A 14,824-nucleotide genomic window follows, 5' to 3' on the forward strand; every position below is an offset into this window, starting at 1 on the left:
TGTGTATGAAAATCGTGTATGCATTGGATGTTATGGTTTTCTGTGTATCCGTGAAACGGAAGGAGCGTACTCTGCGCCTCAAGAAGATATCGGATTGGAATGTGTCGTGTGGATCTTCGAAGCAGCACACCTTTTAAGGGGCTTATCTCTGGGGTGGCGCTAAAAGTCAATGCCAAGGAAATGGTTGGTGCACACCGATTGGTCGATGGATCCTTTCATTTGTTTTTTGAAGAAGAGTCTCTCCCTTACATTTACATTTAAGTCATTTAGCAGACGCTCTTATCCAGAGCGACTTACAAATTGGTGAATTCACCTTCTGACATCCAGTGGAACAGCCACTTTACTATAGTGCATCTAAATCATTTAAGGGGGGGGGTGAGAAGGATTACTTTATCCTATCCTAGGTATTCCTTGAAGAGGTGGGGTTTCAGGTGTCTCCGGAAGGTGGTGATTGACTCCGCAGTCCTGGCGTCGTGAGGGAGTTTGTTCCACCATTGGGGGGCCAGAGCAGCGAACAGTTTTGACTGGGCTGAGCGGGAACTGTACTTCCTCAGTGGTAGGGAGGCGAGCAGGCCAGAGGTGGATGAACGCAGTGCCCTTGTTTGGGTGTAGGGCCTGATCAGAGCCTGGAGGTACTGCGGTGCCGTTCCCCTCACAGCTCCGTAGGCAAGCACCATGGTCTTGTAGCGGATGCGAGCTTCAACTGGAAGCCAGTGTGCTTGGGTTCTGTGATATAAGTTGCCAGCAGATCCAACTCGCTTTCTTAAAGTTGCACTAGGATCAGACCACATTCTTGTGTAGATTATAGGTGGCTAAAAGCTCCACTCCGTCAACCGATGTGCGTGCATGTGCAAGGGCGGTGTCTGTTTTATTGAGGCAGCTTGCACTTTTGTCCACATCGTTGTTGCGTTCCACCCAAAATAGAAAGTCGCCTTGTGTGGTTTATATCCACTAGAGGGAGCCAGAGTAGCTTACCAAGCAAGAGCATGAATGGACCAACTGGCAAGTGTCTTCACTGACATATTCAACCTCTCCCTGACCGAGTCTGTAATACCTACATGTTTCAAACAGACCACCGTAGTCCCTGTGCCCAAGGAAGCCAAGGTAACATGCCTAAATGACTACAGACCCGTAGCACTCACGTCGGTAGCCATGAAGTGCTTTGAAAGGCTGGTCATGGCTCACATCAACACCATCATCCCAGACACCCTAGACCCACTCCAATTCGAAATCCACCCCAACAGGGGCTCCCAAGTGGCGCAGCAGTCTAAGGCACTGCATCTCGGTGCTAGAGGCACCACTACAGACCCTGGTTCGAATCCAGGCTGTATCACAACTGACCGCTATTGGGAGTCCCATAGGGCCCAGTGTCGACCGGGTTTGGCAAGTTAGGACATCATTGTAAATAAGAATTTGTTCTTAACTGACTTGCCTGGTTAAATAATGTTTTTTGTTTTTTTAAACAGGTCGACAGATGATGGCATTTCTATTCACTCCACACTGCCCTTTCCCACCTGGACAAAAGGAACACCTATGTGAGAATGCTGTTCATTGACTACAGCTCAGCGTTCAACACCATAGTGCCCTCAAACCTCATCACTAAACTAAGGACCCTGGGACTAAACACCTCTCTCTGCAACTGGATCCTGGACTTCCTGACGGGCCGCCCCCAGGTGGTGAGGGTAGGTAACAACCAATCTGCCATGCTGATCCTCAATACTAGGGCCCCTCAGGGGTGCTTTGTTGAAGACACAACTATGGTGGGTCTGAACACCGACAACAATGAGACAGCCTATAGGGAGGAGGTCAGAGAACTGGCAGTGTTGTGCCAGAATAACAACCTCCCCATCAAAGTGATAAAGACGAAGGAGCTGATCGTGGACTACAGGATAAGGAGGGCCGAACACGCCCCCTTTAACACTACGGGCTGTAGTGAAGCGGGTCGAGAGTTTCAAGGTCCTTGGTGTCCACATCACCAACAAGCTATCATGGTCCAAACACATCAAGAAAGTCGTGAAGCACGACAAAACCTTTTTCCTTTCAGGAGACTGAAAAGATTTGGCATGGGTCTCCAGATCCTCAAAACGTTCTACAGCTGCACCATCGAGAGCATCCAGACCGGTTGCATCACCGCCTGGTATGGCAAATGCTCAGCATCTGACCATAAGGCACTACAGAGGGTAGTGTGTACAGCCCAGTACATCACTGGGGCCAAGCTTCCTGCCAACATTCACAGTTTTGGTTAGAAAAAGTATGTGAACCTGTACGCTAATGACTCCAAATCTAATTGGAGTCAGGAGTCAGCTAACCTGGAGTCCAATCAATGAGACGAGATTGGAGATGTTGGTTAGAGCTGCCTAGCCCAATAAAAAGTAATATTCCAAAGGGTTCACATACTTTTTCTTGCCACTGTATCCTTACCTCCTGTATATACCAGGTGGTGTCAGAGGACTCTACCGGTACCTCCTGTATATACTAGGTGGTGTCAGAGGACTGTACCGGTACCTCCTGTTTATACTAGGTGGTGTCAGAGGACTGTACCGGTACCCCCTGTATATACTAGGTGGTGTCAGAGGACTGTACCGGTACGTCCTGTATATACTAGGTGGTGTCAGAGGACTGTACCGGTACCTCCTGTATATACTAGGTGGTGTCAGAGGACGGTACCGGTACCTCCTGTATATACTAGGTGGTGTCAGAGGACTGTACCGGTACCCCTGTATATACTAGGTGGTGTCAGAGGACGGTACCGGTACCTCCTGTATATACTAGGTGGTGTCAGAGGACTGTACCGGTACCTCCTGTTTATACTAGGTGGTGTCAGAGGACTGTACCGGTACCTCCTGTATATACTAGGTGGTGTCAGAGGACTGTACCGGTACGTCCTGTTTATACTAGGTGGTGTCAGAGGACTGTACCGGTACCTCCTATATATACTAGGTGGTGTCAGAGGACTGTACCGGTACCCCTGTGTTTTTAGCCTCGGTATTGTTATTGTGTTACTTTTTATTTATTTTTTTACTTTAGTTTATTTAGTAAATATTTTCTTAACTATTTCTTCAACTGCATTGTTGGTTAAGGGCTTGTCAGTAAACATTTCATGGTAAGGTTCTCACCTGCTGTATTCAGCGCATGTGACAAACACACTTTGATTTAATCTCGGCTGGGCGGCATATACAGTAGTGTATAGGATAATATATATATATAAGTTTTGTGTTGATTCCTATGTTGTTGATGTAAATAATATGTGTTGGTCCGTGGTGTGTAATGAGGAGCAACCAGACACTGCACTTGACACATTTATGAACTTGCTTATTCCAGTTACTACTAAGCTCATTAAGAAAATGACTGTAAAAACTGTTAAATCCCTGTGGATTGATGAGGAACTGAAAAAGCACATTTTGACCAAGAAGCTGAGTGATGGAGTGCTGAATCAGATGACCTGGCCTCCACAATGTAGAAAATAGTCAAAAGAAAGAACAACCTTGAATGAGTAGGGTGTTGTAAAACTCTGGACTGGTAGTGTATATAAATACAATACATTCAGAAAGTATTCAGACCCATTGACTTTTTACACATTTTATTACGTTACAACCTTATTATAAAATTGATTAAATTTGTTTTTTTCCCCTCATCAATCTACACACAATAGCCCATAATGACATCACAATACCCCTTAATGACATCACAATAGGCCAAAGAGTTCAATCTTGGTTTCATCAGACCAGAGAATCTTGTTTCTCATGGTCTGAGAGTCTTTAGGGGCCTTTTGGCAAACTCTAAGCAGGCTGTCATGTGCCTTTTTACTGAGGAGTGGCTTCCGTCTGGCCACTCTACCATAAAGGCCTGATTGGTGGATGCAGAGATGGTTGTCCTTCTGGAAGGTTCTCCCATCTCCAGATGAATTCTGGAGCTTTGTCAGAGTGACCATCGGGTTCCTGGTCACCTCCCTGACCAAGGCCCTTCTCCCCGATTGCTCAGTTTGGCCGGGCGGTCAGCTCTAGGAAGAGTCTTGGTGGTTCCAAACTTAATCCATTTAAGAATGATGGAGCCCCTGTGTTCTTGGGGACCTTCAATGCTGCAACCATTTTTTTGGTACCCATCCCCAGATCTGACTCGACACAATCCTGTCTCGGAGCTCTACGGACAATTTCTTCGACCTCATGGCTTGGTTTTTGCTCTGACATGCACTGTCAACTGTGGGACCTTATATAGACAGGTGTTTGCCTTTCCAAATCATGTCCAATCAATTTAATTTATCACAGGTGGACTCCAAGTTGAAGAAACATCACAAGGATGATCAATGGAAACAGGAGGCACCTAAGCTTAATTTCGAGTCTCATAGCAAAGAGTCTGAATATTTATGTAAATTAATCTAAAAACCTCTTTTTGCTTTGTCATTCTGGGGTATTGTGTCTAGATTGATTAGGAAAACATGTAATTTAATCAATTTTAGAATAAGGCTGTAACGTAACAAAATGTGGAATAAGAGGACCATCCTCAGTGAATTTCATAAAAATTGTAAAATATTCAAAGTTATCCTTTTTAGATAAAACTATACTAAATATATTCACCCCAACAAATAATTGATTAAAACACAGTTTTGCAATGAAGGTCTACAGTAGCCTCAACAGCACTCTAAGGTAGCACCATGGTGTAGCCGGAGGACAGCTGGCTTCCATCCTCCTCTTGGTACATTGACTTCAATACAAAACCTAGGAGGCTCATGGTTCTCACCCCCTTCCATGGACTTACACAGTCATTATGACAACTTCCGGAGGACGTCCTCCAACCTATCAGAGCTCTTGCAACATGAACCGACATGTCCACCCAATCAAAGGATCAGAGAATGAATCTAGTACTGAAAGCATCAGCTACAGCTAGCTAGCACTGCAGTAAATAACATGTGGTGAATAGTTGACTCAGAGAAAGACAATAGTTGAACAGTTTTGAACAAAATAATAAAAAAAGATTAGCAAGTCATTTTTTTTCCACTTTCAGTTTCATTAACTTAGCTAGCACATGCAGCTAGCTAGCTTAGCCTACTCAGAGGGATGTTATGTTAGCTAGTTGGATATGACTATCCAACACAACACTGGAACCCTTCCAAGTCAAGGTAAGCTTTTGGTTTTATTAATTTATTGCCACCGGGTTTACTAACGCGTTAGTTCTATTAGCTATTTTGACTATGCCGTTACTTTAGCTAATAAGGTGACAACTATATAGGCTGTGTGTAACAATTATGACATGGTTTGGCATGGAAAGATTTTTTCTCCTGGCCACATATGACTGATGTGTTGTGCATTGAAGTCCACAAGAGAAGGGAAAAGGTGAGAGGAGAACGTATAGATGTGAGAAGGAATACAACGTGGCTGCTATGAAAGTGAACTGTGTTTCACACGTGATCAGGGGTGTATTCATTTAGATGATTCTGTTACGTTTCTTAAACGGAAGCAAACGGAAACAAAACGGGGATAAACATGCCTGAATTTGTCCAATAGAAACTCTTGTTTGCAACTGTTGGACTAATGATTACACCCTATATGAACTAGATGCAGGCAAGAGTGTGAAAGGAGGTTTTGAATGGGTCACTGTCACCTCAAATATTTCTCTTGTCCTGCGTTGTTGTAAATAAATAAATATGTTGTAAATAAGGCCATGCTTATGAATAAATAAATCGCCCTCCTCGTCATAAACGGCACTGACCGCCAGAGATATATATTCCGGGGCTTAAAGTGATATCCCATTATACGCCCCCTGATCACCACGGTAACACGTCCTGTTACCCAGAACCCCCAAGGTCAGAGGTCAACATTGACGGTGTTATCACCCTTAATCAGCCAACCATTTACCTGATTTTGACCTGAGTAATCAAAAGGTTGTAACTAATACAAAGTTTACAGTGTTCAGAGTGGGTGGGTGTGTTTAGTGTGTGTGTGTGTTTAGTGTGTGTGTCCATCGTAGTGGAGGATGAAAGTGCTCCTCTCACAGAACAGAAACATGTCATCACGTTGTTCAGGTTTACTGAGATGGTTCTATTTAATACACGAGGCAACAACCAACATTCTGTTACTAACAAATAAATACATGATTACACCCCTCACAACCCCAGACAACCCCACCCCCAAATGTGTGCGCGTTTGGTTTGCGTGCAGTGTGTGTGTGCGATGCGTGCATGTTTGTCTCCTCTGTGTGTGTGTGTGTGTGTGTGTGTGTGTGTGTGTGTGTGCGATGCGTACATGTTTGTCTCCTCACTGTGTGTGTGTGTTATGCAGCGCGGGGCTGAAGAAGGGCAGGGCTCGGATGTAGAGGTCCAGTCTAGTAGAGAAGAGGTCAGAGGACAGCTGCTCCCCCAGAACACACAAAGGATTCTTCACTATGTACTCTACATACAGCTGGAATAGAGACAGAGATTATAATACTACATACAGCTGGAATAGAGAGACAGACAGAGGTTATAATACTACATACAGCTGGAATAGAGAGACAGAGGTTATAACACTACATACAGCTGGAATAGAGAGACAGACAGAGGTTATAATACTACATACAGCTGGAATAGAGAGAGAAGTTATAACACTACATACAGCTGGAATAGAGAGCGAGACAGAGGTTATAATACTACATACAGCTGGAATAGAGAGACAGACAGAGGTTATAATACTACATACAGCTGGAATAGAGAGCGAGAGAGAAAAGAGGGAGAGAAGAGAGGGGGAGAGAGAAGAGGGGGAGAAGAGAGGGAGAGAAGAGGGGGAGAGAGAAAAAAGAGGGAGAGAAGAGAGGGGGAGAGAGAGAAGAGAGGGGGAGAGAGAGAAGAGAGGGGGAGAGAGAGAAGAGGGGGAGAGAGAAGAGAGGGATACTGGGTTACTTACGCCCCCCATGCTTACCGTGCTGTATATCTGGTGCAGTATATCTTTAGCGTTGGGAACTCCCAGGTCTGTGTTCATTATGATCTTGATGCCAGTAGCTGTCTCATAGTAGTGCAGTTTATACTTGCTGGTCTGAAAGGTCAAGAAACCATCCTTCCTGTGGAGGGGTCAAGGGTAAACAACAGTGAAGGAAGCTGCATAGGCTACTAAACCTTCATACGACTACTCAGAGCAAATCTGAAGACTTCCAATCGTTGAATATAAGATTCAGGAGGATGACCACGCAAAACTGATGTTAACACATACCATACCCACCCACCCATCCATACCACCCACCCATCCATCCATACCACCCACCCACCCATCCACCCACCCACCCACCCATCCATCCTTTCATACCACCCATCCATCCATACCACCCACCCATATCACCCAATCATCCACCCCCCCATCCATATCACCCACCCATCCATCCTTTCATACCACCCATCCATCCATACCACCCACCCATATCACCCAATCATCCACCCATCCATCCATATCACCCACCCATCCATCCTTTCATACCACCCATCCATCCATACCACCCACCCATACCACCCACCCATCCATACCACCCATCCATCCCACCCACCCATCCATCCATATCATCCATCCATACCGCCCACCCATACCACCCATCCATCCTTACCGCCCACCCATCCATACCACTCATCCATCCCACCCATCCATCCATATCATCCATCCATACCACCCACCCATCCATCCCACCCAGCCATACCACCCATCCATCCTTACCGCCCACCCATCCATACCACCCACCCATCAATACCACCCATCCATCCATAACACCCACCCATACATACATACATACCACCCACCCATAAATAGCAACCCACCCACCCATCCATCCATCCATACCACCCACCCTTCCATCCATACTACCCATCCACCCACCCATACATACCACCCACCCATACCTCCAACACCACCAATCCATCCATCCATACCACCCACCCATACCACCCATCCATACCACCCATAACACCCACCCATCCATACCATCCACCCATACATACATACTACCCACCCACCCACCCATCCATCCATACCACCAACCCATCCATACCACCCACCCTTCCATCCATACCACCCACCCACCCACCCACCCACCCATCTATCTATACCACCCACCCACCCATACCACCCATCCTTACCGCCCACCCATACATACCACCCACCCATCCATACCACCCATCCATACATACATACCACCCACCCATACATACCACCCATACATGCATACCACCCATACATACATACCACCCACCCATCCATCCAAACCACCCATCCATACATACATACCACCCGCCCATACATACCACCCACCCATCCATCCAAACCACCCATCCATACATACATACCACCCGCCCATACATACCACCCACCCACCCATCCATACCACCCACCCTTCCATCCATCCACCCACCCACCCATACATACCACCCACCCATACCACCCATCCATCCATACCATCCACCCACCCACACCTCCAACACCACCAATCCATCCATACCATCCATCCACCCACCCATCCATACCACCCATCCAGCCATACCACCCACCCACCCATCCATCCATACCACCCATCCATACCACCTACACATACATACCACCCATCCATCCATACCACCCATCCATACCTCCAACACCACCAATCCACCAATCCATCCACCCACCCATCCACACCACCCATCCATGCCATCCACCCACAGCACCCATCCATGCCATCCATCCACCCACACCACCCATACATACCACCCATCCATACCACCCACCCATCCACTCTGAAGGATACATATCCAGGGGAGACATCTTGCTGCAGAAGGATCTAATGGAGAACAGCATCCCATACATCAGCTTAAACTCCTGGGAGAGAGAGACATGAGGGAGAGAGAAACCAGTCTAGACAATTGTATCACTTATGTTATAATAAGGTCTGTATGAAACAAACTTGTATGGATGGTTATGAAGATGGGTGGTAGGTATATATGGGTGGGTGGTATGAAAAACTATGTAGTCTATACAAAACACTATGAAGCCTGTATGGATGGTTATGAAGATGGGTGGTATGAAACACTATGTAGTCTATACGAAACACAATGAAGCCTGTATGGATGGGTGGTATGTATGGGTGGTATGAAACACTATGTAGTCTATACGAAACACTATGAAGCCTGTATGGATGGTTATGAAGATGGGTGGTATGTATGGGTGGGTGGGTGGTATGAAAAACTATGAAGCATAAATGAAGCGTTATGAAGCCTGTATGTCACGTTATGCCTCCTGTCTCACCTCTTCCTTGGAGATGCCGGCCTGTTTCTTGCGGTTCCACTCCCCATAGTGCAAACAGCTTCCGTTACGATCAAAAATGTACAGGTTATGAACCGTCATCTATACAGGGGTCAGAGGTTAAAGAGGTCAAATCGGAGGGTCTGCTGTCCAGACCTCTGGCAGTCTCTATGGGGGTGCCACAGGGTTCAATTCTTGGACCGACTCTCTTCTCTGTATACATCATTGAGGTCGCTCTTGATGCTGGTGAGTCTCTGATCCACCTCTACGCAGACGACACCATTCTGTATACTTCTGGCCCTTCTTTGGACACTGTGTTAACAACCCTCCAGGCAAGCTTCAATGCCATACAAATCTCCTTCCGTGGCCTCCAATTGCTCTTAAATACAAGTAAAACTAAATTCATGCTCTTCAACCGATCGCTACCTGCACCTGCCCAACATCACTACTCTGGACGGCTCTGACTTAGAATATGTGGACAAATACCTAGGTGTCTGGTTAGACTGTAAACTCTCCTTTCAGACCCATATCAAACATCTCCAATCAAAAGTTAAATCTAGGATTGGCTTCCTATTTCGCAACAAAGCATCCTTCACTCTTGCTGCCAAACATACCCTTGTAAAACTGACCATCCTACCTATCCTCGACTTTGGCGATGTCATTTACAAAATAGCCTCCAATACCCTACTCAACAAATTGGATGCAGTTTATCACAGTGCAATCCGTTTTGTCACCAAAGCCCCATATACTACCCACCATTGCGACCTGTACGCTCTCGTTGGCTGGCCCTCGCTTCATACTCGTCGCCAAACCCACTGGCTCCATGTCATCTACAAAACCCTGCTAGGTAAAGTCCCCCCTTATCTCAGCTCGCTGGTCACCATAGCATCACCCACCTGTAGCACACGCTCCAGCAGGTATATCTCTCTAGTCACCCCCAAAACCAATTCTTTCTTTGGCCGCCTCTCCTTCCAGTTGTCTGCTGCCAATGACTGGAACGAACTACAAAAATCTCTGAAACTGGAAACACTTATCTCCCTCACTAGCTTTAAGCACCAACTGTCAGAGCAGCTCACAGATTACTGCACCTGTACATAGCCCACCTATAATTTAGCCCAAACAACTACCTCTTTCCCTACTGTATTTAACTTATTTATTTATCTCCTTTGCACCCCATTATTTTTATTTCTACTTTGCACATTCTTCCATTGCAAATCTACCATTCCATTGTTTTACTTGCTATATTGTATTTACTTTGCCACCATGGCCTTTTTTTGCCTTTACCTCCCTTATCTCACCTCATTTGCTCACATCGTATATAGACTTGTTTATACTGTATCATTGACTGTATGTTTGTTTTACTCCATGTGTAACTCTGTGTCGTTGTGTGTGTCGAACTGCTTTGCTTTATCTTGGCCAGGTTGCAATTGTAAATGTGAACTTGTTCTCAACTTGCCTACCTGGTTAAATAAAGGTGAAATAAAAAGAAATAAATAAAATGGTCAGGGTTCACTTCGACCACAACTGGTGACATTGTGAATCCGTTATATTGCCTTTTAAGTCATGTGATGGCTAACCTCGAAACTACCCCTATTATGAAGTGCAAGACAGAGCGAGGAATTACTACTTCAATCTTTGGACTCTCCCTTACTAAATATTCGCCGTGCAACTAACTACAATATAAACGAGTGTGTGATGTTGCTATTGAGCTAATGTTGGCTAGGAAGCTAAACATTCAAGATATCTAGTTACACTGCGCTATCTGTGACGTTACTAGCATTATCTAACTTCGAAAATAACTAACAAATAACTATTATTAAAGAGAATTAGTCGAGAATCAAAAACTGTTCACCTTTCTCTTCCTGTTTCTTACAGAAATACCCCAAAAGAGACGCCCCTTCTACTGCCTGACGATAAAAAGTCTGCCAAAACTCGTTCGTTCCGGGTATGAAATTAATAATTGGAAGGAGAGCAAAATACTAAGAATTAATTAATGATTGGAAGGAGAGCAAAATACTAAGAATAAAATAGTATGTCTGTTTGTGCTACTATTTTACGCATCAAGATAGAATTTGTGCGATAATTTCAGAAAGGCACTCCATAAACTGCGTTGTTTTGTCAAGCTACGTGAGGAGATGCGCTACTTGCGTACAAGTGCTCCAACTCGACTATTACTTTCGTATCTTTGGTATCCACATAGACCCGTGCGCCGGGTTGCCATGTTCGCGACTTTCTGGTTTACTTAGAAGACGATGTCGGGGGTGAAGTTGTAATGGTCGCGGGTTTAGGGTTTTTGGGCTAGTTTTAAATTGCACCTCGGCCGCAATGGCAATTTCTTAAAAATATATACCTAACAAAAATATAAACGCAATAATTTCAACGATTTTACTGAGTTACAGTTTATATGAGGAAATCAGTCAATTCATTAAGCCCTAATGTATGGAATTTCACATGACTGGGGGTTCAGCAAGGTGGGCACCCACAGGGGAGCCAGGCCCACCCACAGGGGAGCCAGGCCCAGCCAATCAGAATGAGTTTTCACCACAAAAAGGGCTTTAATTACAGACAGAAATACACCTCAGTTTCATCAGCTGTCTGGTCTCAGACGATCCCGCAGGTGAAGAATTTTATTTTTTATTTAACCTCTATTTAACTAGGTAGGCTAGTTGAGAACACCTTTATTTAACCAGGTAGGCCAGTTGAGAACACCTTTATTTAACCAGGTAGGCTAGTTGAGAACACCTTTATTTAACCAGGTAGGCTAGTTGAGAACACCTTTATTTAACCAGGTAGGCCAGTTGAGAACACCTTTATTTAACCAGGTAGGCCAGTTGAGAACACCTTTATTTAACCAGGTAGGCCAGTTGAGAACACCTTTATTTAACCAGGTAGGCTAGTTGAGAACAAGTTTTGATTTACAACTGTGACCTGGCCAAGATAAAGCATAGCAGTGCGACACAAACAACAACACAGAGTTACACATGGAATAAACAAACGTACAGTCAATAACCCAATAGAAAAATCTATATACCATGTGTGCAAGTGAGGTAAGATCAGGGAGATAAGGCAATAAATAGGCCATAGTGGCGAAGTAATCAACATTTAGCAGATTAACACTGGAGTGATAGATGAGCAGATGATGATGTGCAAGTAGACATACTGGGGTGCAAAGGAGAAGAAAAAAATTATGGGGATGAGGTAGTTGGGTGGGCTGCTTACAGATGGGCTATGTACAGGTGCAATGACCTGTAAGCTGCTCTGACAGCTGATGCTTAAAGTTAGTGAGGGAGATATGAGTCTCCAGCTTCAGTGATTTTTGCAATTTGTTCCAGTCATTGGCAGCAGAGAACTGGAAGGAAGGTGGCCAAAGTTGGAATTGGCTTTGGGGATGACCAGTGAAATATACCTGCTGGAGCGCGTGCTATGGGTGGGAGTTTCTATGGTGACCAGTGAACTGAGATAAGGCAGGGCTTTACCTACCAAAGACTTATAGACGACCTGGAGCCAGTGGGTTTGGTGATGAATATGAAGCGAGGGCCAGTCAACGAGAGCATAGAGGTCGCAGTGGTGGGTAGTGTATGGGGCTTTGGTGACAAAATGGATGGCACTGTGATAGACTGCATCCAATTTGCTGTGTTGGAGGCTATTGTGTAAATGACATCGCCGAAGTCAAGGATCGGTAGGATAGTCAATTTGGCAGCATTAGTGAAGGAGGCTTTCTTGCAAAATAGGAAGCCGATTCTAGATTGAATTTTGGATGGGAGATGCTTAATGTGAGTCTGGAAGGAGAGTTTACAATCTAACCAGACACCGAGGCATTTGTAGTTGTCCACATATTCTAGGTCAGAACCGTCCAGAGTAGTGATGCTATTTGGGCGGGCAGCAATCGGTTGAAGAGCATGCACTTAGTTTTACCAGCATTTAAAAGCAGTTGGAGGCCACGGAAGGAGTGTTGTATGGCGTTGAAGGTCGTTTGGAGGTTTGTTAGCACAGTGTCCAAAGAAGGGCCACATGTATACAGAATGGTGTTGTCTGCGTAGAGGTGGATCAGAGAATCACCAGCAGCAAGAGCGACATCGTTGATATATACAGAGAAAAGAGTAGGCCTGAGAATTGAACCCTGTGGCACCCCATAGAGACTGTCAGAGGTCCGGACAACAGGCACTCTGATTTGACACACTGAACTCTGTCTGAGAAGTAGTTGGTAAACCAGACGAGACAGTGATTTGAGAAACCAAGGCATTTGAGTCTGCCAATATGTGATTGACAGAGTCGAAAGCCTTGGCCAGGTCGATGAATACGGCTGCACAGTAATGTCTTTTATCGATGGCGGTTATGATGTCGTTTAGGACCTTGAGCGTGGCTGAGGTGCACCCGTGACCAGCTCTGAAACCAGATTGCATAGCGGAGAAGGTACGGTGGGATTCGAAATGGTCAGTGATCTGTTTGTTAACTTGGCTTTCAAAGACCTTAGAAAGGCAGGGTAGGATAGATATAGGTCTGTAACAGTTTGGGTCTAGAGTGTCACCCCCTTTGAAGAGGGGGATGACCGCGGCAGCTTTCCAATCTTTAGGGATCTCGGACGATATGAAAGAGAGGTTGAACAGGCTAGTAATAGGGGCTGCAACAATTGCGGATACATTTAGAATATAATATATAATGTTACTTACCCTACATTATTCATCTCATATGCATACGTATATACTGTACTCTATATCATCGACTGCATCCTTATGTAATACATGTATCACTAGCCACTTTAACTATGCCACTTTGTTTACATACTCATCTCATATGTATATAGTGTACTCGATACCATCTACTGTATCTTGCCTATGCTGCTCTGTACCATCACTCATTCATATATCCTTATGTACATATTCTTTATCCCCTTACACTGTGTATAAGACAGTAGTTTAGGAATTGTTAGTTAGATTACTTGTTGGTTATTACTGCATTGTCGGAACTAGAAGCACAAGCATTTCGCTACACTCGCATTAACATCTGCTAACCATGTGTATGTGACAAATAAAATTTGATTTGATTTTGATTTAGAAAGAGAGAGTCCAGATTTTGCAGCTCTTTCAGAACATCAGCTATCTGGATTTGGGTAAAGTTGACCCGGGGAAGGGGTAGCCAGGTGGAAAGCATGGCCAGCCGTAGAAAAATGCTTATGGAAATTTTCGATTATCGTTGTGGATTTTAATCATTGTGGAATCTGAAAAGACATCTCGAAAGCATTATGGTATACTCACTATACTAACATACATGCTCTGTTAACTTACATGCTAAAAGAAAGGAATGAGGTGGGTAAGCAAAGTATTTATAAACAAAATATCTGATCTCTTAAACGTTTTGTTACTTTTTGTTCTATTATCTATACATTAGGCCTGGCATATTCCCACATTCAGGGAGCTTTCCATTTTGGGTTATTTTACCTAAAAACCTTTCAGGCCTACATATAGAAAAATAAGGCCTACATATAGAAAAATAAGGCCTACATATAGAAAAATAAGGCCTACATATAGAAAAATAAGGCCTACATATAGAAAAATAAGAAACAGCTATGCATCTCTCCCCAGCAGGACAAGAGTGGCCAA

At 44.7% G+C, this 14,824-nt stretch overlaps 1 protein-coding gene across 1 annotated transcript; it reads right to left on the reverse strand.

Annotated features, from left to right (window-relative positions):
- Positions 1–6,011: 6,011 nt before the first annotated feature.
- On the reverse strand, positions 6,012–11,183 carry trappc1 (trafficking protein particle complex subunit 1). The gene is made up of 5 exons (XM_064930948.1): positions 11,077–11,183; positions 9,228–9,326; positions 8,731–8,801; positions 6,891–7,029; positions 6,012–6,395 (listed from the first exon to the last, which is right to left on the reverse strand). The coding sequence occupies exons 2-5, from the start codon at positions 9,324–9,326 to the stop codon at positions 6,252–6,254; spliced, it is 453 nt and encodes a 150-aa protein (XP_064787020.1). The 5' UTR covers positions 11,077–11,183; the 3' UTR covers positions 6,012–6,251.
- Between the last annotated feature and the right edge of the window lie 3,641 nt (positions 11,184–14,824).

Source organism: Oncorhynchus masou, chromosome 23 (assembly GCF_036934945.1).
Source record: "Oncorhynchus masou masou isolate Uvic2021 chromosome 23, UVic_Omas_1.1, whole genome shotgun sequence".
Lineage (NCBI taxonomy): Eukaryota > Metazoa > Chordata > Actinopteri > Salmoniformes > Salmonidae > Oncorhynchus > Oncorhynchus masou.

Excerpts from the sequence above, each read along its gene's own strand:
- trappc1 (XM_064930948.1), bottom strand. The coding sequence starts at position 9,326 with ATGACGGTTCATAACCTGTACATTTTTGATCGTAACGGAAGCTGTTTG. Across the intron at positions 8,802-9,227 it reads CCGGCATCTCCAAGGAAGAG|GAGTTTAAGCTGATGTATGG; the intron begins GTGAGACAGGAG and ends TCTCTCTCCCAG. Across the intron at positions 6,396-6,890 it reads TGCACCAGATATACAGCACG|CTGTATGTAGAGTACATAGT; the intron begins GTAAGCATGGGG and ends TCTCTATTCCAG.